Here is a 25,592-nt window from a genome sequence, read left to right on the forward strand (position 1 = left end):
CAGGTATCAGCCATAGATCTGAAAAATAGGGCACTCATTGGAAGTCTATATACAGGTTAGCTGGATACCATTTTCACCCTAAGTTTCCCCAATAGGAGACTGCAGATTTATTCTCCAGAGAAATCAGAGAGATTCCAGACTCAAGGATATCAGTCACAGCAGAGCGTGTAGCACTGGGTTGCAAGGAAGTATAAATAAAAATCTATATAGAGAACTGTGGGACTCTAAGCCTAATCTCCTTCTCAGTATTGAGATCCTAAAAGCCAAAAGCATTCCTGTCCCTAGCCTCAAAACTAGGCAGGAGGCTGAAGATTCTTTTCTGGAGAGAGTGAGGTAAGATATTCAGATACTAATATTTGAGGGTCCTCGAGAGAGAAGGTAGTCCAAGTCTGATCATCCTATAGTGAACTCCACCAGCCAACTATCACGAAGCTAGAGCTTCTATCCAGTTTTTAAATACTTCATTCTTAAACATAAGTGCCCATTCATTCAAGGATCACTAAGCCTCTGACATGAAAGACACCAAAACAAAACAAAAGGTTCTGAAAAAAACAAGAAACAATACTATAAGCAGATGTAGACATGCCAAAATTATAATCAGTATTATCAGAGAGAGAAGATATTGCATCCATGAGACAAAACGAGCAAAAATCTCAGGAATATACTCAGAAATATAGAAAAAAGAAGAGTTAAGGGTAGAAATCTTTGTGGAGTGGAGCTGGGCACAGAGCTACTAATATTTATTATAAACATATTAGTATTTTATTATTTTAACTTGGATACACGTATTTTGATTAAAAGTTTTTTTTAACAAGCCTCTAAGTCCTTGCTATACCAGTGACACCAACATCACCTGGGAACTTGTTAAAAATGCAAGATCCCAGGCACACCCCACCCCAGAATTACTAAATCTGGATCTGTATTTTATTTATTTTATTTTTAAATTTTAATGTTTATTTATTTTTGACAGAGACAGAGAGAGAGCATGAGCGGGGGAGGGACAGAGAGAGAGGGAGACACAGAATCAGAAGCAGGCTCCAGGCTCTGAGCAAGCTGTCAGCACAGAGCCCGATGTGAGGCTCGAACCCACAGACTGGGAGATCATGACCTGAGCCGAAGTCAGATGCTCAACCAACTGAGCCACCCAGGCGCCCCTGGATCTGTATTTTCAACAAGATCACCCAGTGATTCTTAGGCGCATTAAAGTTTAAGAAGCACTGATCTGGTTGATTTTGATGCAAGTGGTCCAGAACTAAACTGGTCCAGAACTAAACTAAATTATTAAACTGGTCCCCCAAGAACATCTGCATTAGAGCAAACTGTGAACAGAAGCAAAGATTTTAAATTGGCTCCTTCTATGATGACCAATCTTGGCCTAAGGCAATTCTTTGTTTTGTTTTTTAATGTTTATTTATTTTGAGACACAGAGAGAACACAAGCAGGGGAGGGGCAAGGAGAGGGAGGGGGAGGGGGAGGGGAGGGGTAGGGGGAGGGGGAGGGGAGGGGGAGGGGAGAGAGGGGAGAGGGGGAGGGGAGAGGGGGGAGGGGGGAGGGGGGAGGGAAGGGGGAGGGGGAGGGGGGAGGGGGAGGGGGGAGGGGGAGGGGGGAGGGGGAGGGGGGAGGGGGGAGGGGGAGGGGGGAGGGGGAGGGGGAGGGAGAATGAATCCCAAGTAGGCTCTGTGCTGTCAGCACAGAGTCCAACAACACAGGGCTTGATCTCATGAACCATGAGATCATGACCTGAGCTGAAATCAAGAGCTGGATGCTTAACGAACTGAGCCAGGCACCCAGGCGCCCCACTCTAAGGCAATTCTAAGAGCACTAGCACAAATGTAAAAATTCCCAAACTGGCTGCACACATGGAATTCTTCTCTACTTTTTAGGCAGAATAAGGAAAAACCAGGCTGAATGATATAAATTTACTACAGGTGTTTAAACACTTGCAACAGTACCATCTGGTATGACTGCCCAGGCTGGTTTTCTACCCAAGCCAGCTGGGGGCCTATCACGACCTGGGGTAGTGAGGGACTTTGTGGTACTTTTGTGGAGATAAGCAAAAAGGAGAGGTGCCATTTCCAGTAGACCAGTCCTGCATGAAAAGTCAGTGTAAGATCTCACCCAGTTGGCTCCTCCTAGTTCCAAGAATGGGGGCCAGAAACAGCTTAGGGTTTGACAGGAGAGGGCTGACTGCCAACTCCTTTGTGAATTAGAGAGCTACCAGCTCCTTAGCTCACCCTTTCTTCCTGTTTCTTCCCCTCCTCTGAGTGCTTCTGCAATGCCACTTTGAGTGATTCTCTGATGAGCTGGATTTCAACTTCTGAAGCAGAGAGTTTCTTTTCAAGCTCCATCTTTTCTTTGCTTAGGGCTTCTGTCTTCTGTGCAAACTGTGCACGTAAGAAAGTGTTCTCTCGCTGCAATTCCTGCATAAAGATTCTTGATATGTGACCATTCCTTACCCTTACAGCCCCACGTACTTTACTTATCCTCAGTATTCTTTGTGGTCAAATATCATCTTTCTCTAAGAATTTCTTTAAGTAGTGCTTCTCACAGTGTGGTTCTAGGACTAACATCTTCAGCATCACCTGGGAATTTGTCAGAGATACAAATTCTTGAGCCCAACTCCCAGCCCACCAAATCAGAAACTCTGGGGATAGGGCCCAATAATCTGTGTCTTAACAAGCCCTCCAGGTGATTCTGATGCACACTCAAATTTCAGAATCACTGCCTTAAAGCAACGCCTGAGGTGCTAGTAGTAAAATGGAAGGAACACAGGATAAGATCTCAGAAGACCTGTGCTCAAGGCCTGGTCCTCCTCTATTTTCTACATGACCTTAGGCAAAAATTCTTCCTCCTTCTTGAGCCTCAATATTTTCATCAGCAAATTAGAGGACTGAACTAGATTTTATATAAGGGCCCTTCTCACTCTAACATTCTGATGCCATAACATAGAACACAATCTTAATAGGTCCACTAGGTGGCAAAGCCAGTACTATACTCTAATACCCATCACTCAAAAGCTCATATTGCAGAAGAAGCTTGGTCAACAAAGCAAGATTTTTTTTTTAGGAGCCATTGCCATTAGTGAAAACATGGCTTCCTTTAGCTGCTTCTAGACATGGAAGAATAAAAATGAGAATGGCTGTAAATCCCGTTACCTCTGCCTCCCCCTCCATTTGGCTAAAGGCTGGGAGATTAAGACTTAGAACATCACCCAACTCTAGAACCTTACTATGTACCTTGCTCTGCCTTCCTCTTCTCCCAAGTATGTCCTGACACCAAGGCATACCTGATTTTACCCTTAAGTCTTTTCTGCCCCCACAAAGGCAGAACAGGGGATGCTTTATAATTAGGATGTCTACTCTTTGAGGGCTTTGCTTTGTCCTTGCTTTGAGGGCAAGGACATTTTACATCACTTGATCCCTTTTCTATTTCCTGGATACCTAACAGTAAGAAGCAAAGGGAAGATACTGAGTTATGACAATCAGAATACCATTCTGGCTGCCAATGCTTACCTGCAGCCTCAGCAAGCAGACATCCCCGAAGGGGGCAGGGCGGCCCAAAAGGGCACTGTGGACTTGTAGTTCACTCTCTCGTACTTTCTGCTCCAGCTGAGAAATGTGCTTCCTTTGCCTGCAAAAGCCAGCAGAATGAGGTCCAGGGTCCTGACACTAACCTACTTGCAACATGAGCCCCCACCTTCCTTAGTTGAGTACGATTCATAGTATATAAAACAAAGGCCTTGCATTCTGGGCAGTATTGTTCTACTGAAGGAAGAAGAGAAAATAAGAAAACTGACTTGGGAAATAAGGAAAGATCAGCTGCAAAGAACTGGCTGCCCCCTACAGGCATTTCCAGAGCCCCTGCAGAGGACACACAATTGGCCTATCACATTAGTCAGATAAAGGACTCGGTGCTTATCAACCTAGCTCTACCAAGAGGCAAGGTGTAGACCCAAACAGAGGGGGATGTGCTATCCTTGGGAAGACCTCATTAGGTGCCATCAATGGGGGCTGGGAGAGCAGAGGCTGATCTTAGGGCACCCCTTGCCCTCTTACTTGTCAATGAGGAGCTCCTTTTCCTTCAGAAGGTGTTCATTACTGTTCAAGATGCTGATCCATTGTGCTGGTTCTAATGTGGGCAGTGGAGGAGCAAAAGCAGCGGGATGGTGGCAGACGGTTCCATTCTGAAGCTGGAAGACAAGCAGGCCCAGAGAGGCTTGACCTTGACCCACAAGCACCTGAAAACACCTGAGGAGTACCCAGCTGGGTCTCTAGTCAAGGTTCACTTTGGCTCAGCCTGAGAAGGCCCAGTGTTTATGAAATAATTTTAGCTCTGATGCATGACTGGAAAGAACCTGCCAGGGAGACTTCTGCCAACTGGACACTCCCTGCTTAGAACGGCTCTAGGTTCTAAGAAAAGGTCACTTATCTTTCATTATCTGGCAAGAGAGGCAAACCAGGGGCTAAGATGTCCTCACCAACCAGGAAAGGAGAATGTATCCTGCTTCTTTCCTTTCCTTTCCACTCTTAAGCAGTACAAGGCCTTTTTTTTATCTTTTTAAACACAAAATTGGTATAATAGAAGGAAAGCAGGAGTTTAGAGATGGGTTTTAAACCCTAGCTCTGTCACCAGCTTTGTGACTCTGGACAGATTACTTATTCTAAGAACTTGGTAAAATTTTTACATTTACCTCATCAAAGTGCTACAAGATTTAAATAAGATTCTGTATGTGAAAGGCCCTGCCCTAGTGACTGGTACACAGAATGTAGTACATGATCATTGTTAATGTTATACTTTTTGGGGTCTTCTGCTGTAACCCTCTACTCTGGAGGACCTATCTGGTGTTTAATTAGACCACCAACATGGCATTCACAAGCCTTCACTTCCTATCTACAAATATCTTCTCTTTTTCTTACAAATGTTTTCTTTAGAATCGAAATTTATAGGACAAAACCTATATAGTTCTAAGATCTGCACAGAACCTGTGAAATCCAAGGAAAGGGGTCTCTACCTGCATTTGCTCCATCTGTAAACGGATCAACTCCAGCTGCTGTCGACACGTGCTGAGCTCACAAGATCGCTCACGGGGATGCCAAGGGTCAGGGTTCGGCTGCCATACCTGAGAAGGTATAGGCTTGGAGAAGCCAGGAGCAGGCTGGAGTCCCAAAGGGAGTACTCCACTGCTGTTAGGGTGAGGTCCATTCCGCTCACATACCACCCCACTGCCCGGTGCCTTCTTGGTCTCAGGCAACACTTTGTATAACTCCTTGTTTGTGTCGGCTCTTGGGTTGTGGAAGTGGACTTGGTAGTGGGGATCTGAATAAAATGTCTCCATCACTGCCGACTGATTAAGGGTAGACTCCATACTGGGAATATCAAACTTCCTCACCTCTTCTTCTCTTTCATGGCCCACTGCTGGAAACCAGGACTGCTCAATTCCATTTTCTCCGGTAGCACCACAGAGATACATGAAATCTCTAGATAGGCCTGGAGAACGTTTCATTGCACCAAGGTCTCCATTTCTTGTCATCCCCACACCTTCAGCCAGCCCTGATAAAGGGAGTTTGGAGGAAGAGGGTCCAGAAGGTATAGAATTTGGCTTGGCAGGAGAGGTCCCCAAAGTAGAAGGTATCACATGGGCTGTTGGAATGGTTATGTGGCTTTTGATGGGCTGGAAAGGAGGGCTGCTACTTGAGCTACAAAAATCTGCAAAGAGAATAGTTTTCCGTAAGTCAAAACTGAAGGAGCATACTTTTTTGAGTATGGCTGCCACACCAGACATTCTCTGTCCTGAGACCAGGCAGAGTGGACACTATTATCACAAGTATCAGGCAGAAAGACAAGGCAGCCTAACTTAGAAGTATGTATTCTAGGATCTCAAATGCCATTCACAAGGTAAACCAACCAAAGGCAACATTAGCTTTACTTTTAACTTACACTCTGTCCTTTGTATATGAATAAAAAATCTTGCCAGTCAACAAACAAAGCTTAAAACTGAACTTAAAAAAAAAAAAATCACTTACTTAAGGGAAATGGATTAGGTCTTACTCTTCTGGGAGTTGGGGAACTCTCAAGCTATAATCCGATCCAATAAAAATATTCTTTCCAAGGGAGGGCTGCCAGAATCCTCTGTGGCCTCCGAAAGCTTCCCAGCAAAGGTAAGCAATGAATCTAAACTATCCAAAGAAAAAGGTACAGTGGATAGTGCTGCTCTGTATCCAGGACAGGGAGTACAGCATCTGAATCAGGATTCTATTCTCTCTCCCACGCACCAGACCTGACTGCCTGGATATGTGAAGTTATTCTTAGTAACTCTCAGGTTTCACTCCAGCACAGTAAGCACTCTCAAGTGGGTACACACTGAAATCCTCTATTTTATATTTTGCCTTTCACTTCCCCCTTGTTTATATCTAACTGTGACTTTTCACTTTTCCTTTAGATTCGATTTATGTTTCCTTTAGCTCTTGATTGGTCTTGGGAGACAAGTCTCTGATTAGCTCCACTGCAAAAGGTTCACATTTCTACATTATTTCCAACTTTCAAGTACTACTCTGAAAAAGACTACAGGGTCACAGAACTAATGTGCCAAGGAAGTGGACTGCAAGCAAACAACAAGACAGTAATATTAAGGAACATACCTGTTACTTTCACCAGGAAAAAACTGAGTAAGGGGACAAGGAATAGAAATGTCTTCCTTTTTCAACTATGTCCAGTACTCATTTCCAAACCAAGCACATCTACCATGGAGAAGAATGGACTACCAATTTAATTCATTTCTCTTTTTCCTTTCCATCAACCAACACAGAACACACTCAACTAATGAGGACAGATACTATAACCTTACTATAGATTGGCTACCATCTTCTGATACGCGTTTGTAAGCAGCTCTTTAAAAACATGGACATGCCAAATTATCCCTTATCATGTATGGGATAAGCCAAAGTATCTAATCTCCTATACTCAGATGATCTTGGGGATATAAAAAGCCATACTAAAACAAAACAAAAACCAAATCAAAACAACAACAGTTATTTCTGATAAATGTGTCTGCCTCTCAGGACCAAGACAGAAGAACATTTCAGAGGCAAAGGATACAGTTTTTGATGTCCCATAACATAAACATAGGAATAGTCAACAAGGATAAGGTAGATTGGTGGTGATGAAAACTTCCAAGGATAGTAAGCTCCCAACTTGAAATCCTCTGTTAACAACATCATAACATCCACTCTCACCAAGGGTCTCTGCTCTCAAAGTATAATTATGGAACAAAAGACAGTGAGGTTGCAGCATATGAGGGGCTGCTATTACACTGAACTTTGTGCCACCTCCTTCCATTCTTCATCTACAGCACCACTCACTCTTAAGACTCACCAAATTCAGTTTAGAGCCCACAACTCCCAAAGTAGTAATGCCAAAACCAAAGCCGAGAAAAAAGGTACCAAATGACCCAGGAGAATATGGTTTTCCTAATTTTCTAGGAATGTGTTTCATCTACAGACAAAAGAACAAAGGAAAATCTTGGGGCACTCAGTTGGTTAAGTGTTTGACTCTTGAGTTCGTCTCAGATCATGATCTTACAATGGTGAGATCAAGCCCCATGCTGGGTTCTGCACCGATGATGTGGAGCCTGCTTGGGATTCTCTCTCTCAACCTCTCTGCCCCTCCCCAACTTATATGCGCTCTCTCTCTCTCTTACACACGCACACAAACACACAAACTTTTAAAAAATAAAAAAATAAAAAGAATAAAGTAAAATCTTCATCATTTGTCACTTATCTATTAGGTTTATCTACTTATAGTAAGGAATCTGCTGTGATTCTGATAAACTGGTATTAAATGTCAAGTTATACCTCAAGTCTGGTTTGTATTTTGAAACAAACAGCAACACTTATTTTCAAAAGGGCCACTTACCTTCTACAATTTTCAAAGGCTTTCAAAATTTAAAGTATAGGATATGTGATTTTTTGGAGAGAAAAGTCTACAGTTCTCGGAATCATTGGGTTTTGGCCACTTTAAGGGTATTCATATTTCTAAATCTCTCCTCTCAACAATACCCACTGCCCTGCTCCACCCTCTCTCCCCCAATTCTAACAACTCTGCTTTCTTGGTAAGGGGTAGATTTCCCTATAACTAAATCTTTTTTTTTTTTTTTTTTTTTTTTTTTAAAGTAGGCTTCATGCCCAGTGCAGAGCCCAATGTGGGGCTTAAACTCACCACCCAGAGATCAAGATCTGAGGTGAGATCAAGAGTCAGACACTTAATGGACTGAGCCACCCAGATGCCTCAGCTATTGCCAAATCTTGATCATTTCTGTCTATATCTCATACTGGTTTATGAAGTAATGTAGTCTGAACTAAGCCAGAGACAATTTCAGTCTTTAGCAAAGAGCTGAAAGCCTCTGAGTTCTCAAGTATATATCTCTACCAGTCCTTTGAGAATCTTAAAGGTAAAACATCTTAATGAGGGGTGGAAACAAAACCAAGCCTGTTTAGTTTAAAGATGCAACAATTGGGGCGCCTGGGTGGCGCAGTCGGTTAAGCGTCCGACTTCAGCCAGGTCACGATCTCACGGTCCGTGAGCTCGAGCCCCGCGTCAGGCTCTGGGCTGATGGCTCAGAGCCTGGAGCCTGTTTCCGATTCTGTGTCTCCCTCTCTCTCTGTCCCTCCCCCGTTCATGCTCTGTCTCTCTCTGTCCCACAAATAAATAAAAAAACGTTGAAAAAAAAAATTAAAAAAAAAAAAAAAAAAAAAAAAAAAAAAAGATGCAACAATTAAAAAAAAAAAAAAAAAAGATGCAACAATGAACTATATTTTATACCAGTCAAAAGGGTTCTTGTCAACTGGGCTCCAAACAAAACCAAGCTAGATTCATAAACAAAATGAACAAGAATTAAGATAAAGACCATTGTACAAAACTGTTTTGGCAGAGAAGACACCTTGGATCCTTTAAAAAAAAAACAAAAAACAAACAAACTTCTAGACCAATGGCTTTGGTCACTACATCAAGGCTACTATAATTTTGGGGTGCCTGGGTGGCTCAGTCAGTTAAGGGTCTGACTTCGGCTCAGGCCATGATCTCGCGGTTCGTGAGTTCGAGCCCCGTGTCGGGCTCTGTGCTGACAGCTCAGAGCCTGGAGCCCGCTTCGGATTCTGTCTTGCTCTCTCTCTGCCCCTCCCCAGCTCACGCTCTCTCTCTCTCTGTCTCTCTCTGTCTCAAAAATAAATTAAAACATTAAAAAAAATTTTTTTTAAAGAATGCACAAGAGGAAATATGTATATTTTTCCCCCAAAGGAATAAAAAGCATACAATCTGTGTAACGATGTGACTGAATTAAATACAGTCAGTCAATTCAGTAGGCAGAGTATCTAGACCACTGTTTGATTTTTAAAAGATTATTTAGTCAAAATGAAAAAAGGTTTCATGACTGCACATGTAGACAAAACCCAGGGGCGCGTGGATGGCTAAATCAGTTAAGTGTCCGACTCTTGATTTTGGCTCAGGTCATGATCTCATGGTTCCTGGGATCGAGCCCGCATCGGATTCCATGCTGACAGAGTGCAGTCTGTTTGGGATTCTCTCCCTCTCTCTCTGTCCTGCTCGTATAGGCACACACGCTCTCTTTCTCAAAATAAACTTTAAAAATTTAAAAAACAGAAATATAACTCACATCCATTTAATTCATCCACTTGAAGTGTACAAGTCAATGGTTTTTACTATATTCAGTGGTGTATAACCATCACAAAAATCAATTATTGAACATTTTATCACCACAAAAAGAAACGTCTTATCCTTTAGCAGTCACATTCCATTTCCCCTAACTTCCCTAGCCTTGGGCAATCACTAAATTATTTTCTGTCTCTATAGATTGGCCTATTCTAGACATTTCACATAAATGGAATCATACAATATGTGGCCTTTTGTGTCTGGCTTTATTTAGCATAAATGTTTTAAAAGTTCATCCATTTTGTAGCATGTATTAGTACTTAATTTCTTTTTATTGCAGAAAAATGTACTATTATATGGATATACTACATTCTACTCATCCATTCATCAGTTAATAAACATTTGGGGTTGTTTCCATTTTTTGGCTACTATGTATAATGCTATGAACATTCCTATAACAAGATTATGTGTGGAAATGTGTTTTCATTTCTTTTGGGTAGGTGGAGTAGAACTGTTGAGTCATAGGGTGACTCCATGTTTACCTTTTTGAAGATCTGCCAAACTGCTTTCCAAAGCAGCTATAACATTTTACATTCCCACCAGTACTGTATAGAGGTTCCAATGTCTTTAGATTCTCACCAACACTTGTTATTATGTTTTTGATTATAGCCATCCTAGTGGCTGTGACATCTGATAAAATACTAGTGACTAGTTTTGTGACTTTAATCAAGTCATCTAAACACTTTGAAATTCAGCTTTCTCATCCGTAAAATGGAAATAATAAAATATTTCATAGAGTTCTTAAAGACATTAATGAAAAATGTAGAAAAAATTTAGTATAGTATCCATCACAAAGTATTTAATAAATAGTTTTTAGTTATTATTAATTATGAGGTCTCTGCCCTCTAAGAACTCACTATCTAAATGCAAAAATAAAATACTCTCGGGGCACCTGGCTGGCTCAGTTGCTAGAGCATGTGACTCTTGAGCTAGGGGTTTTGAGTCTGAGCCCTACACAGGGTATACAGATTAAATAAACAAACAAACAAACAAACTAAAAAGAAAAAACTCTTGTAAAGTACTGTCTAGCAGTTATTACTTAATTTATGTGCCCCCAAAATGGCAGGCACAATAAAGATACAAGATTGCAGAGAGGGAGATCAGTAATGGGTGGAAGGGATGAGAAAAGTCTTATCATACACTTTACTAGATTTTGAAATATAAGATCAGCATAGCTGGGAAGGGCAAGAGGAGGTGGAAACAGCACGAATGGGCCCAGATTAAAGAAGGAAAGCGCTCAGGGACATGTGGCTGGCTCAGTAGGTAGAGTGTGCAACTCTTGATCTCAGTTGGTGTTGTGAGGTCAAGGCCCATGCTGGGTGTGAAGATAACGTAAAAAATAAAATCTTAAAAAAAAAAAAAAAAAAAAAAGGAAAGAGTTCAGATAGCCAAAAATAACAACAACAAAAGTTCTGTGCTTTTTCATAACATAATAAAACACCATACTCGGTGACAGTTAAGAAATATGTCTGAATGGGTGGAATAAGGCCAGATCACAGAACTCAGCAAGGCTCCTGAACTTTATCCTCCAAGTAATAGAAGCAGTTGAGAATTTACAGGAAAGGAAAACTATGAAATCAGGCTTTTAAAATTAGTCTGGCAGTAGAGGGAAACACTTGAAGCCAAGAAACCTACTAGAAAGTTGTTTAAGATAGGACAAACAGTAAAAATTGAGAGGAAAGGACCAGTTGTAAGAAACATGGGAGTAAGAAAAATCAAGCAAACTCCCTGGCTGAAGGGACTGAGTTATGAATACTCTGGAAATGACAATATACCTGGAACACAATGTGAAAATGACAACACATATTGGTAATCAAAACATTAATTCACACTTACCCTCTGCAATGTCTGAGCATGATGTGCCAATGGCTGTGTCCCCACTGTCAGCTACACTTGAACAGCGGCTGAAGCGACTCCGAAAAGCCTCTGAGATAACTGGGGTCTGCCATTCAGTCCCCAGGGAACTGCCCTTTTGAATTACACCGGAACCTGAAACAAGTGTCATTTCCCACCTTTAGTGTGAACCAGCTGATATAACCCCCACAAGACTGTTTAAATAAATCACTTAAACCTATGAAAAAATAGCACCCTACCCTTCTCTCTCCTGTACCTATTTCAGTTACTCTGAGTTAGTTAATTTTATTTTTTTATTTTTGAGAGAGAGTACAAGTAAGGGAGGAGCAGAGAGAGAGGGAGAGAGAATCTCCATGCTGAGCATGAAGCCCAGTGCTGGGCTCAATGTCACGACCCTGAGATCATGACCTGAGCCTAAATCAAGAGTCAGACGCTTAACCAACTGAGCCACCCAGGTGCCCCTGAGTTAGTTAATTTTAAATGGAAATAGCATGAGAGTTGAGAATGTTCACAGACAGAAATAAGACTTACCAAGAACCCAGGAGTACTGGGATGGAAAACAATACTATTTAATAGTAGCTACTACCATGTTTTGAAACCTAGAAGCCATAACACTTTATCAACATGATCTCATCTTCCTTACTGAACAGTATCATCACCCCTATTTTACAATGGATAGAGCTGAGATTTGAACCCAGGTTGTTTAGATTCCAATATCCACATTCTTTCCCCTTACAGGGTTTCTTTTGGCATTCTGCGCATGACAATTCTTCAATGTGTAGTCTATATGTGGCAGGATGGCTTAGCATCCCTGGTCACTATTAAAAGCCAGTAGCAGCCCTAACCCCATCCCACCATCACTGTGAAACCTAAAAATACCCCATATGCTTCCAAATGTTCCCTAGGTTAATAGGTAGTCCAGTCTGTTGTTGAAAATCATTGCTTGACTGAACAAGGATACCCTGTGGGCAGGGTGAATCCAGATCAAGGTAAGTCTTGAAAGTCAATCTGAAGAGTTTAAGACTTTGAGTGTAATGCAAAGAAACCACTAAAATTTCCGAGTGGGTAAGACAAAGCAAGACTGATGAGATATTTTTAATTCTGTTAGCTTGCTATTTAAAGGCCAGTAAGTAGAAAATATTCAATAAATAATTTGCTAGTATTTATTGTTAAAAAACCACTAATTTTCTAAACTGTATCTGATGATCAGTGTAAACAAAGAGGAAATGGTGTCTACTTATCCATTTAAAGTGTCAGAGTTTGAGTTGAAATCAGAAAATAAAGTTCTACAGACTCTTTGATTTAGTGGGAAGCAAATGATATCTCAACACAAACCACCCTCTCTCTTGTTCCAGTTTTAGTGCTTCTCCCATCTTTTTCACCCACTTTCTTCTAATTTTGCTACACTTCTGCTTTCTACTGAAGGCACCCTAACTTTCTCCAAGGACACCTTTTTATTCTTTGGGTCACAGTGGACTGCCTGATTTGAAAGAATTTATATACATGCAGTAATCAGTAATAATCTTTCATAGAAGATATACCCAACAATCAGAGCTTCTGATCAGCCTAAGATTAGCTGGTGTTACTATCTGTACTAAGTACTAGAAAGAAAGTAATCTGACTTCTTGATGAGTCTATATGGCGTTCTCTCCCTAGTTAGCTTACAATTTGCCAGACCCTTTGAAATAAGGAAAACTGATTAAGAGCCTCTATTACCATCTTCCTGGCCTCTTACTGGAAATCACTTCTTGTTTCTACTACTAACCTTCCATTCTTTATGGGTACCACTTTTCTATCTGCTCACTCCACACATCAATTCGGAAGAGATATTTGTTAAAATAAGATTTTATTTTGATATAGGTAAAGAGGCTTATGCTTATTTCCAAATTCAAATTTGAAAGCAAAATTTTTTGTGTGTTATGTCACATGTCCTATCACCAGCATCTTCATCAAAATATTAAGACCATCATTAATCGAATGAGAGATTACTAAAGACAAAAGCCATCAGAAGAGCAGTGAGTTTTGTTAGAAATTGCTACATCCCAAAAACTTGTGTGTTATACACATAATTGTCATAAGAAATTGTACAATCCAGCCCTGAAACAATGTGTGGCATATAGCAGATGATCAATAAATATTTGCTGAATGAATCTTGAATTGATTCAACAAATGCTTTTTAAAATGCTTAATTTCTGCAAGGCAGCATGCCTAGGAGAATACAACAAATATCTAACAAATGTCTGCTGTAAGGCACTGTGGGATTTTAAAGTTAAATAAAGCATATTCTGGGGCACCTGGGTGGCTCAGTCAGTTAAGTGCCTGACTTTGGCTTGGGTCATGATCCTGCATTTCATGAGTTCCAGCCCCACGTCGGGTACTGTGCTGACAGCTCGGAGCCTGCTTCGGATTCTGTGTCTTCCTCTCTCTCTCTGTCCCTCCCCTGCTCACCCTCTGTCTCTCTCTCTCTCAAAAATAAATGAAGATTAAAAAAAAAAAAATAAAGCATATCCTTAGCTGAATAAAATGTACCCTTTTCTTCATAAATACCCCAGATTCAAAAAGTTATTTTTCTATGCTACTTCCTACTTGAATATACTGTATCTACTTAATACGTTTATTGTGTATACATATATTTATATATGTTTAATATACTTAATATATCCACTTAGTATATCTGCTGAGCTTTCAAAATCTTGTCAATCCACTCTAAAGATAAATTCCTGAGTCTCTAGTGACAACATAACTGAGACTGTAGGCATCCAAGAAGAATTCCAATCTTTGTGGGCTAGCAGATGACTGACACACCCACAGGACTACAAAGACAACATAGAACACAGTAATTTATGCTGTGTTTTTCTGATTTCAAATGAAACTATGTTCCAAAGTCATTCTGTTCCTTCATGTGTCCTCCCCTCCCAAACAATCACGTGGGCTTGTTGGAAGCCATGTAGGACCTGAGATAAACAGTTGTTCTCTTGGAGAGGACTGTTTTTCTATTGAATATAGCCTCCTGTTATTTTTGTTCTTTTCAAGCATTTCAGTGAATGCTTGTTTGCTGAATATTTCCTTTAAAGGAACTTGTTACGGAACAACAGAGCAAAAGTCAGAATTTAACCCGGAAAACTTTGACTACTCACCTGGCGAAGCCACATGAGAGATCCTCTCACTTGGGTATTTCTCCTGCATGGCCATCAATAGTTATTTGAGCCAACTGCAGAATGAAGGAATAACCAGTCAGATCTCTCCATTACTTTTAATTCCCTATAACTCACTCCCATTCAACCCAAACTGCCAAAACCACACAGAATAGTCCTTAGTCCTCCACTTGTTTTACTCCTAAAGATATTTTTTAAGGCAAAGCAACTCCTAATACTCCTTCCTACTTCTCTTCCTAAGTTAAGGGAGAGAAAACCTAGAACCAAATAGAGATTCCCAATACTGATCCTATATGATCCTAGAACCCCTCAATTGCTGCAAAAATTAAAAATGATATATTTTTTAAATGTTTATTTTGAGAGAGAGAGCATGAGCAGGGGAGGGGCACAGAGAAAGGGAGAGACAGAAAGAATCCCAAGCAGGCTCTGCATCACCAGCACAGAGCCAGAGGTGAGGCCTGAACTCACTATGAGATCATGACCTGAGCTGAAACCAAAAGTCACCCAGGCACACCCAAAATATTACTTTTATTTATTTTTTTAAGTTTATTTGAGAGAGAGAAACAGAACACATGAGTGGAGGGAGGGGCAGAGACAGAGGGAGAGAGAGAGAATCCCAAGCAGGCTCTGCACTGTCAGCGCAAAGCCCAATGTGGGGCTCAAACTCACAAACTGTCAGATCATGACCTGAGCCGAAGTCAAGAGCCAAATGCTCAACCGACTGAGCCACCCAGGCACCCCTAATATTACTTTTAATTAACAAACTTTGCCATGGATTTTCTTAGCCATGAAAATAGGATGGGGGAGTGGAGTGGAGAAAGAACTAAACAACCAAACCACCAGTGGAGTATTATACCTTCAGTTATAATTAACTTAAGTTCTCCTATTTCTCCAGTAATGAAAGTTAGTCATATGATTCACAAACAGAATTCTTGGTCATAAGCATAACTCCAATTCTCAGCTGGGAACATGAGGTTTTCTTCCCATTTCCCCACTTCTTAAAACACTTACATTTATTCTAATGTTAGGCTGTGAGAATTCAGCATAAGTCTGATTACTATCTGTGTAAACAAAAGCTTTAATTAACTGTAACTAAAAGTAGGAAATATCTTATTTTTGAATAGTATTTAAGAGGCATGGCAGTACAGGGAAGTGATTCAGAGTATGCACGTGTGATCAGACAGCCTGAATGTGAAGTCTGACTTCTCAATTAGCTGTGTAACCTTGGGCAAATTTCTTAATATCTATGTGCTTCACTTCCTTCATATAAAAATGAGGATAAAGACAAAACCTAATGCATGCTAATTCATTTAGAATTAACTCACAACAGTGCCTGACGCATATTAAGTGCTTAATTACATTTTTATTATTATTACTTGTCAGTTTATGTCAATAAAAAAGAGGTACATTGTGGCCCCTGGAAGATAAAGTATGAATTTAGAAACTGAATTTATAAGAGCTCCCAAAGAGTTTGGAACAAAATCAGTCAGTAGATCACAATTCTTAAGAGGTGAAATTCAACTCTGAAGGGAAAACAAAGGCTATATGGGTACAATTTCTCTAATATGCTTTACTGACCTCTATAGTTTTCTCTTAGTAACAACAACCCAAACCCTCACTTATTCACTGCATCTACATTAATGGTACCATCCCCTGAAATCCCAGGTCTTGACAAAGTGGGTAAGAGATTGTTCAGTAAAAGCTTCAACATATACAGCTATTATCATTCAGTGTGTTAATGGTGACACAGAAGGATTAGATTATCTGCCTAGTAGTGATATCAAATGGTCACTATCAAAATCCTTTTCTTCACTCATTTCTTTAAAGTATAACAAAAATGGTAGTAGGCTCATTGGATTCTGAGACCTTTGCAAATTCAGAAGAGTTGAAGATAGGATGACAAAAGAACTCTCAATTAAAGAGTTACTCTAGGGGCACTTGGGTGGCTCAGTCAGTTAGGTGTCAAATTCGGCTCAGGTCATGATATCATGGTTCACGAGTTTGAGCCCCAAGGTTGGCTCTGCTGACAGCTCAGAGCTTGGAGCCTGCTTCAGATTCTGTGTCTCCCTCTCTCTGACCCTCCCCTGCTCATGCTCTGTTTCTGTCTCTCTCAAAATAAATAAAAACATTTAAAATTTTTATTTAATAAAATATTTTTTTAAAAAAAGTTACTCTATAACTCAGCAATTCCACTACTAAGTATATGTTCAGGAGAAAAAAAAAAAAAACATGCTCACACAAAATCTTGTATATGAATGTTCAGAGCAGCATTATTTATAACAGCCAAAAAGAAAAAAACTTCAAATGTCTATCAACTGATGAATGGATAAATTCCACTTATATGAAATGTCCAGAACTGGCAAATCCACATAGATAGATTAGTGGTTGCCAAGGACTAAGAGGAGGGGCAATAGGGAGTGACTGCTAATGGATATGGGGGTTCTTTCCAGGGTGATCAAAATCTCCTGAGATTCGATAGTGGTGATGGCCGCACAACCTTGTGAATGTACTAAAACCACTGAATTGTACACATGTAAAATTGAATTTTATTGTATGTGAATTATAATTAAAAAAAAGAACTCCCAAAAGAAGCAAAACAGTATGGAAGAGATCATTCTTAACTTTTTCCTACTAAGTTCAGAAGTAGATGAGCTATTGGTGGAAGTTTTTAGGATCATTTGAAGGAGATAAAGATTTCCTGAAATAAAAGTGAGAGAAATGAATATACAAGAAGTAATGTAAATAACCAATTACACAGCCAAGAAAGGTAGGAGTGAATGGAAGCAGACAAAAAAAAAAAAAGCACTCAACATTGATGGTTTCTATCTTCAAAGCCCTTTAAACTATTTATTCATCCAACAAATTTAATATGTATTCAGTACCTTCTACCCACCTAGCACTGTGCTAAACACTCTATAAGTATCATGTCTTATCAATGCTCACATCAAACCTATGAGGCAATTACTAGTATTACCCTCATTTCATGGATGAAAAAATGAAGGCTTACAGAGGTGAAGGTCATACAGCCACAAGAGGCTTCAAAGCCAGGACTGTGCTCTAATGCTAAAGGAGTCTAGTTAGCATTTTTCTGTGTGTGACAAAAAGAAATAAAGGAAGTTACCAAGGCACCACAAGTTGGGGGTTTCTGCTTCAGACCCAGCCAGAGCTGCAAGCCCCAAAGAAGTTGGGAGCAGGGACAGCTCATACAATTTCTTCACTTTGCCCCTGGTCACCACACAGGCTCTCTTTTCCAAGGTGCTACCCAAGAGTTAGGTTTTGACTGTTATATTTCTCTCCCTGAAGAATTATAATCTTAGTGTGGAATGTCACACTTGGCAGCTGCTGAGAACCACATCAAGACAGGAATGGATTTGAAAGGATACACAGCTGACACAAGCACAGTAAGAATCTCACACCATCAGGGTGCCTGGGTGGCTCAGTCAGTTGAGCCTCCAACTCTTGATTTCGGCTCAGATCATGGGCTCGCGGTTCGTGGGATCAAGCCCTGCATCAGGCTCTGTGCTGTTAGTGCAGAGCCTACTTGGGATTCTCTCTCCCTTGTGCCTGCGGTCTTTCAAAATAAACAAACATACATTAAAAAAAAAAAAAAATCTCACACCATCACACTGTCATGACCATGATCATTCATTAAACCATACCTAAAGAAAGAGAAGCCAAATCCTTGCCAAGAAGTTATCTTTACAAAGTCCTGAGAAAAGGACTTTGGATAAGTAACGAGGCATGGTTATCTTAATCATCCTGTTATTATCGGCTCTCCTGACCCAGCACACAGTATTCAATTCATCAACCAAAATTCACTGAGTGCCTACCATCCGCCTGGCTCTGTGCCATATGCTGGAAATATACTGGCGTAAAAGACAAACAGGGCTCTGATCCTCCTGTTTTATCATGAAGTGCTGGATACCTTCTATTGAACAAACATGCTGTAACCCACTAAACTTGTGGTTCATCCAAAGCACCAGCTCCTCCTCGTCGAGCAGGGTTCGGAAATCGGGATGCTCCTGACATTTTCGGTCAGATAAGTGGGGGGGGGGGGGGGGGGGGGGGGGAGGGCTGTCCTGTGTAAGGTGGATGTTTAGCGGCATCCTTGACTTCTAGATGCCAGGAGCAATCCCCGAGCTGTAGAGCTGCAAATGTCTCCGGACGACGTCAAATATCCCGCGGGGAGCAAAGTCGGCTCAGAAACTCTAGCCTGGCGCCTTCACGAGTGCTGTCTGTCCCCCAACCATAACTCTCTACTCACCCTTTAAGCCTCAGCCCCGACTTCGCTTCCTCATGGAGGGCTCCCTGCCCTCCCGAACTACACTGGCGCCTGGTGCTTAGCGCTCTGCGTACTTGACCAGCCCACACCACTGAGTGCTAACGAACGAGTCGTCACCCGAGCAATGTCGCCTCTTCTCCCGGGACTGCGTGCCGCGTGCAGGCAACCAACGTGCTTCCCGCCGTCCCGCCGGCGACTGGCACGGGGCCCACCCTTTACAAAGGTAAAGCAACTGCTGTGGAGTGAAGGATGGAGAAAGCCAGGCGAAGAGGGCGGGGACGCGAGCGAGTCGCGAGGGGGCGTGTGCGGGGTATTATTTTAGGAAGCCCAGCGGGTGAGAGACCCATAGAGGACGGCTTAGCGGCTCTGCGCATGCGCCTCGCTCTCCTGCGGCCCCCGAAGAAGGCAGGTCAGGAGTGTTTCTGGGGCTCCTCCGGGGCTCCCCAAGGTAGGGCGGGGTCTGTCAGCCCGTCAAGGGCTCCCGAGGGGAGGAGGACTTACGTGGGGCCGAAAGCGGGCGGCGAAATCCCTCACCCTGGGACGCCGACTGCGGCCACCACGTCAGCCGCAGGCAGCAGTTCCCTCCCTCGGCTCGCCTAACGGCCGTTACACACCCGCCAGGCCGCGCGCCTCAGAGCGCGCGCCGCCCCGCCCCCGCCCCCTTCTGCCCGCCTGGGGCCAATCAGGAGTCGGGCCGCGCCGGTGTCCCGCCCCTGCACGCTGCGCTCGGCGCCGGGAGCGGACGGATCTTTCTGCGCATGACCTCACCGCCCTTCGGGACCTTCTGCCCTGCCCCTAGCCAGGTCTCGCCTGTGGGCGGAGCCCTCCAGACTCAGGTCTGAAGTGCTTTGCTGGGCTTGGGCGGATCAGGAAGCTGGATGCCAGGGAAAATCTTCCACGAACCCCTGCCCCCAACCGGGCCCACCCTTCTCCCATTCCCCACTACCTATAAGTGGTCCCACCTGAAATAAAGCAAAGGGTCAGGTGGTGGTCCGGAGTGAGGGTGTGGCCTGGGTCACTGCCTCGTCAGGGTTAGGGCTCATCTGTGGCTGGGGCAGGGCGTGGGCTGGGTTTAGGGTCGCCAGTGGTCGAGACTGTGACCAGGACTCAGGTTGAAGAGTAACTAACAGATCGATCTTGCCTCCCTACCCAAACTCCGTCCCCAGGAAAAGAACTAAGTTCATTTGCGTTAATGTATACTTAAGAATCAGACCGGGGAATTGTTAAAAGGAGGAACAAAGCCATCAGCCAAAGGATAGTGACAAATTCCGGGTTTCTGGAAACCTGACCTGGGAGGGAGAGGCATTAAAAAGTTGGGATTTCTTAACTTTGAAGAACCAGACTTAAAGAGAATTAATTACTGGATCAAATTCAGTCTAGAGTTAGGACTCTGGGGATGTGCTCCAAAGTTCTATCCCCACCCTGGTCTCATAACATTTTAAGGTAACAATATAGAAGGCATAAAATAGCAGATTTAATGGATAATGAATCTGGGTATGATGTGATAGATGCATTTAGGGGATATTCTCTAAATTAGGACCAGAAACCTTTCTTAAATAGTAACGATAGGTGTCTAAATGAATAAATTTGTAGACTGGTGGGTAGGAGGTAGACTAATGGGTGGTGGAAACCTCTACTTGATTGCTTCTGTTTGTTTTGTGGAAAACATCTGTGAAGAGGGAGGGAACAGGGGCATATAGAGGACTGAGAAGAACGGAGAGTATTTGAAGAGCTGATACAGAGAATGGAAGACAAAGCTAACTGGAAACATAGTGGAAGTGCTGAGATTTAAATTTACAAATGGCGCATAGTGCATTTATGCAGTTTTCTCCAACGGGTATCTGTCCTTTTTTTTTTTTGTTTTGTTTTGTTTTGTTTTATTTTTAGGGGTGCCTGGGTGGCTTAGCTGGGTAAGCATCTGACTCTTGATTTTAGCTTGGGTCATGATCTCATGGTTGGTGGGTTCAGGCCCAGGGTCAGGATCTGTGCTGACCGTATGGAGCCTGCTTGAATTCTCTCTCTCCTGTTTCCCAGTCTGCCCCTCCCTCACTTGCTCTCTCTCTCAAATAAAAAAAATAAACTTAAAAAATAAAGATTTTATTTTTAAGGAATCTCTACACCCAATGTGGGGGCTCAAACTCACAACCTGGAGATCAAGAGTCAAATGCTCCACCTTGACTAAGCTGGCCAGGTACCCTGGATATCTGTATTTTAAAAGTAACTCCATTATCATATTACTAATTTTCAAATGTGAATGAGTCTTCATGTCTTAACAAAGATCAGATGTTAATTTCAGAGAATATTCACAATCAGTTTTTAGATATGAGATAGTCTTAAATCTTCAGTTACTTTATTATTTTTAAAAGACCTGGGGTTCCTGGGTGGCTCAGTCAGTTGAGCATCTGACTCTTAATTTCGGCTTGGATCATGATCTCATGGTTTGTGGGTTCAGGCTCCATGTGGGGCCCTGTGCTGGCAGTATGGGGCCTGCTTGGGATTCTCTCTTTCCCTCTGTCTCTGCCCCTCACCCACCTGTTCTCTCTCTCTCTCTCTCTCAAAATAAACACGTTAAAAAAAAAAAGACTTGCTGCAAATTTAATAAAATTTGGAATTATAACCTGAGTGAAAAAAGAGTTGGCCAGATATATCCCACCCCAGCTTAATCAAAGAAAATAAGAAAATAAACTAACTGCATCTTAGTTATAATCCTATCATTAGAGATACTGCTTTCACATGCATTAGTGTTGTCTAGTGGCTTATTTTATAAGCATCTATTGTTACACAGCACAGAGGCTTCTTTCATTGGTCAACTAAATATAGTTTAAGCTCAGTAGCTTCTTTACTTAATTTTGTTTCATTCTATTTTTTTTGAGATATTTAAGCATAGTCCAATCAGTAATATTTTGCCTTTTTCCTTCAGGATATATATATATATATATATATATATATATATATATATATATAAAATGTTTATTTATTTTGAGAGGGCAGGAGAGGGGCAGAGAGAGGAAGAGAGAGAGAATCCCAAGCAGGCTCTGCACTGCCAACACAGAGCCCGATGTGGGGCTCGAACCCATGAATTGAACCAATAGAGCATGACCTGAGCCAAAATCAAGTCAGACACTCAATGGACTAAGCCACCCAGGCACCCCACCTTCAGGATATATTTTAAATAAGGGCAAAAGTTAATGCCTTCACCAAAAGGTCTATTTAAATACTCTACTCCAGGCCTATAAAGTGAATATGAAATCCCAATGAAATGTAATTACTTGCATGCTAATTTAATAAATGTGTGACTTTTTGGGTGCCTGGGTAGCTCAGTCAGTTAAGGGGCTGACTTTGGCTCAGGTCATGTTCTCATAGTTGGTGAGTCTGAGCCCCATGTTGGTTCTGTGCTGATAGCTCAGAGCCTGGAGCCTCTTCAGATTCTGTGTCTCCCTCTCTCTGCCCCTCCCCTCACACACTCTTGTCTCTCTCTCTCTTTCTCTGTCAAAAATAAACATTAAAAATTAAAAAAAAATGTGTAACTTTGGTGTGCTTAAAATAATATAGGGGTTCCTGGGTGGCTTAGTTGGTTGAGTGTCCGACTCTTGATTTCGGCTTAGGTAATGACCCCAGGGTCATGGGATCAAGCCGCACATAGGTCTCCATGCTGAGCATGCAGCCTGCTTAAGATTCTCTCTCTGCCCTTCTCCCTCGCTCGCACACACACCCTCTCTCAAATTTTTTTTTTTAATTAAAATTTTAAAAATGGTAATATGGACTGATCATCTGATTTAATTTTTAGGAGCTATTAAAGCATTAAATGAGAAGAAAAGTTCTTGCAAATGAAATGTTAAGACTGTTAAATTTAACTTTTTTTAACATCTTTTTTTTTTTTTTTTTTTAGGGAGCACAATTTTTTTTAGGGAGCACAATTAGGGGAGAGGGACAGAAGGGAAAAGAGAATCCCAAGCACGCAGAGCCCAATGCAGGGCTCAATCTCATGAACCATGAGATATGACCTGAGCCGAAATCAAGAGTTGGATGCTCAATCGACTGAGCCACCCAAGAAGCCCCAAGACTGTTAAATTTAACTTTTATTGTTTGTAGCAAAATACTTTCCCAAGAAATTAATTTCCAAAATGGTCATAGATATCAATCAAAAGTATTTCAAAAGCAAAACAAACAAAAAAGAGGCAAAAGGGCCTTCTTGTGGTTTTGTAAAAGTGCCACTCTGCCAACCTGTTAAGCCTGTCCTGTCTCCTGGTCCACACCACCTACTTCCTGCACTCAGCTGTCCTTTCTGTAAGGTTAACAACTGTGTCTTGTGTAGGCTTATCACAGGAACTGGGGCATAGTAGGTTCCAACCCATTTTTGAATGGATACATGATAGTAGCACAAACACTGATGCCTATAGAGAATAAAGTGACTTCTCACAACTACACACACTCATGAAGTGCTGAAGTAGTCAGATTACACAGAAAAGGAGTCAAAGTAGGAAAATTCCTTGTTGTTTATTGGCTATACTCCCTGCCCAGTCCCCTACTGTATTGAGCAGCCCAATCCTGTCCTTGGAAGAGTTCCAGAGATGGGAAGGGATGGTGGGATGAGGAAGCACAGCTTGAGGCTCAGCAGCCACATTCCTTACCAGATAGTAGTTGGGACACACTGGGGTTTCATCTTGTCTCCCTAACTAGAGGACAGACTACTCATCTCTCCCTAAATCTTCCTCTACCCCACCCTTACTTCAGGCAACAAAACTAGAAGCCAAGGGCTAGAGTTGGGGAAGATATCTCGGCAGGATTTTATCACAGCATCAAGCCTATCACCATCAGAATAAAGACAGCCATCCAGGCTTCTGCAGGAAAGAAACAAATGATTACCAACAGGGTTCAGTGGATTTAGGCTTAGATATTCCACTTTGGGGAATTATTTAGTAACCCACTCATGCATTCTTTCAACAAAGGTTTCCCACTGTCCCGACAGTCCCTCCCATGGGGGTGAGAGATGGAGTACAGGGATGAAACGTACTCTAGTTCAATGTGGACCCCACTCATCTCCTCTCACTTATTACCTGCCTGACCCTAACCCCCTACTCTAAGTCATTTCTGTCTAGTCTCAGGTTCTGACAAAGTGTAAAGCTCTAACTGTAAGTACCAACAACCCCCAATGACAACTCTGCTGTGTACTGCTGAGGAATCTGAGACTCTAACTGGGTAACTGACTTTTCCCAAGTCACACAGAGATGAGCAGAGATAGGATCCAAGACCAGCACCAGTCAGAACCCAGTGTGCACCCCCCCAGACCCTGGTGCACCCGCCAGAATTTCATACCAATCTCTGTGTACCAATCTGCCAAACACGTGCTGCTGGAGGCATTGAACTCAAACCACATAGAAAAAAAGATTGAACTCCAGGAAACATTCTGACAGGATTCCCATGGTTGCATCAAGATTGGGCAAGAGGGCTGACCCTTTGTTGAAGCAGGGCCTCACAATGGTGTGATGATGAGTCTTCTGCCTCTAATAAGAACGGACTTACTAAGATAGGCTTTTCCATGAGGGTCGGAGTTTTGGAGGACTGTTATGAAAGGAGAGACTGTTCCAGACCAGCAAGGAAGATACACAAAAGTAGGCTGGCACAAAGGACAAACAGACTACAAGAAGAATGAGCTGGTGTGGCGGGAAAGGTGGGAGTGGGAGGAGAGGAGTAGAAACTGAATGAGAACATGATCCGTGAGGAGAGGGGACCCTTCCTGAGCAGAGGAGAAGCTGAAGAGGATATAGGTTTGGGGAGGATATGGACCTGGATTAAGAGAGGAATGTGAGGACATGAAGGTAGGAGGGGTCTCAGAGCAGGTCAGTGGGATGCTTTGCAAGAGGAGTCAGAGAGGCCCCGAAATGACCCAGTTACCGCTAATCCGGATGGGCTCCGAACACCACCCAGCCAGCGCCGGTCTTCAGGCGCCCTTGCATCGGAATCTCCCAGGCTCGATTTCTCCCAGGCGAACTCTTCTGCCTACAGGTCGGCGGGGGACATGCAAGCCTGAGGGTAGCGAGGTCCCTCCCCGCCCCAGCAAGGGCGGGCATTTGCGCGAGACTCCGGGGAGCCAGGTGTGTTCCCCCAAATCCCGCCCCTTAGGTCAACCACTGGTCCCTTGCAACACAAGCCCCGCCTCCGGTTCCTGCCCCCGGCAGGATAGGCCAATCCCCAACACCGCCATCCTCCAGGCCCCGCCTTAGTCCCGCCCCCAGGATGGCAGCATTGGTATTGCTACGTGTCTGGCTCCAGTGGGCCGCCTCCACCGGCGCCAGGCGTAGGCTAAGGAAACTGCCAGGATCCCCCAGGGCTGCCAGCTCACCGGCTGGCAGGGGTGTCCCTCCCGCTTGTCTCACAGGGTCACTCGGCTGCGTAAGTAGAACGTGTCGCTGGTCACGAAGTGGAACAGGTTGAAGGCCCGCGTCACCTGCAGAGAGGCCCCGTTGACCCGCAGGCCTCCTAGCAGCCGGTTGCTGACTGGGCAGCTGTGGAAAGAGGCTGCAGTCATTGACTGTTAGGAGTCCTGGCTTGGGCCAGCGGTGTGGACGGACAAATAC

The 25,592-nt window shown here is 42.8% G+C and overlaps 1 protein-coding gene across 4 annotated transcripts in view; it reads right to left on the minus strand.

Moving 5' to 3' along the window:
- The window catches only part of CEP85 (centrosomal protein 85), a 35,571-nt gene extending 10,511 nt beyond the window's left edge, over positions 1 to 25,060 (minus strand). Inside the window, exons 1-7 of one of the 4 annotated variants that reach the window (XM_060623229.3) lie at positions 24,910 to 25,060; positions 14,715 to 14,788; positions 11,560 to 11,712; positions 5,012 to 5,706; positions 4,056 to 4,189; positions 3,513 to 3,630; positions 2,235 to 2,420 (exon numbers count right to left, since the gene is read on the minus strand). In XM_060623229.3, coding sequence (XP_060479212.1) covers positions 2,235 to 2,420; positions 3,513 to 3,630; positions 4,056 to 4,189; positions 5,012 to 5,706; positions 11,560 to 11,712; positions 14,715 to 14,769 — 1,341 coding nt within the window. In that variant the 5' untranslated portion in view covers positions 14,770 to 14,788; positions 24,910 to 25,060. Of the gene's footprint in view, positions 1 to 2,234; positions 2,421 to 3,512; positions 3,631 to 4,055; positions 4,190 to 5,011; positions 5,707 to 6,023; positions 6,177 to 11,559; positions 11,713 to 14,714; positions 14,789 to 18,996; positions 19,273 to 19,515; positions 19,649 to 24,909 lie in introns of those variants that run through there. The other 3 variants (XM_060623228.3, XM_078452169.2, XM_060623230.3) reach the window with 3 other exon arrangements.
- Between the last annotated feature and the right edge of the window lie 532 nt (positions 25,061 to 25,592).

Source organism: Panthera onca, chromosome C1 (assembly GCF_046562875.1).
Source record: "Panthera onca isolate mPanOnc1 chromosome C1, mPanOnc1 haplotype 2, whole genome shotgun sequence".
Classification (NCBI taxonomy): Eukaryota; Metazoa; Chordata; class Mammalia; order Carnivora; family Felidae; genus Panthera; species Panthera onca.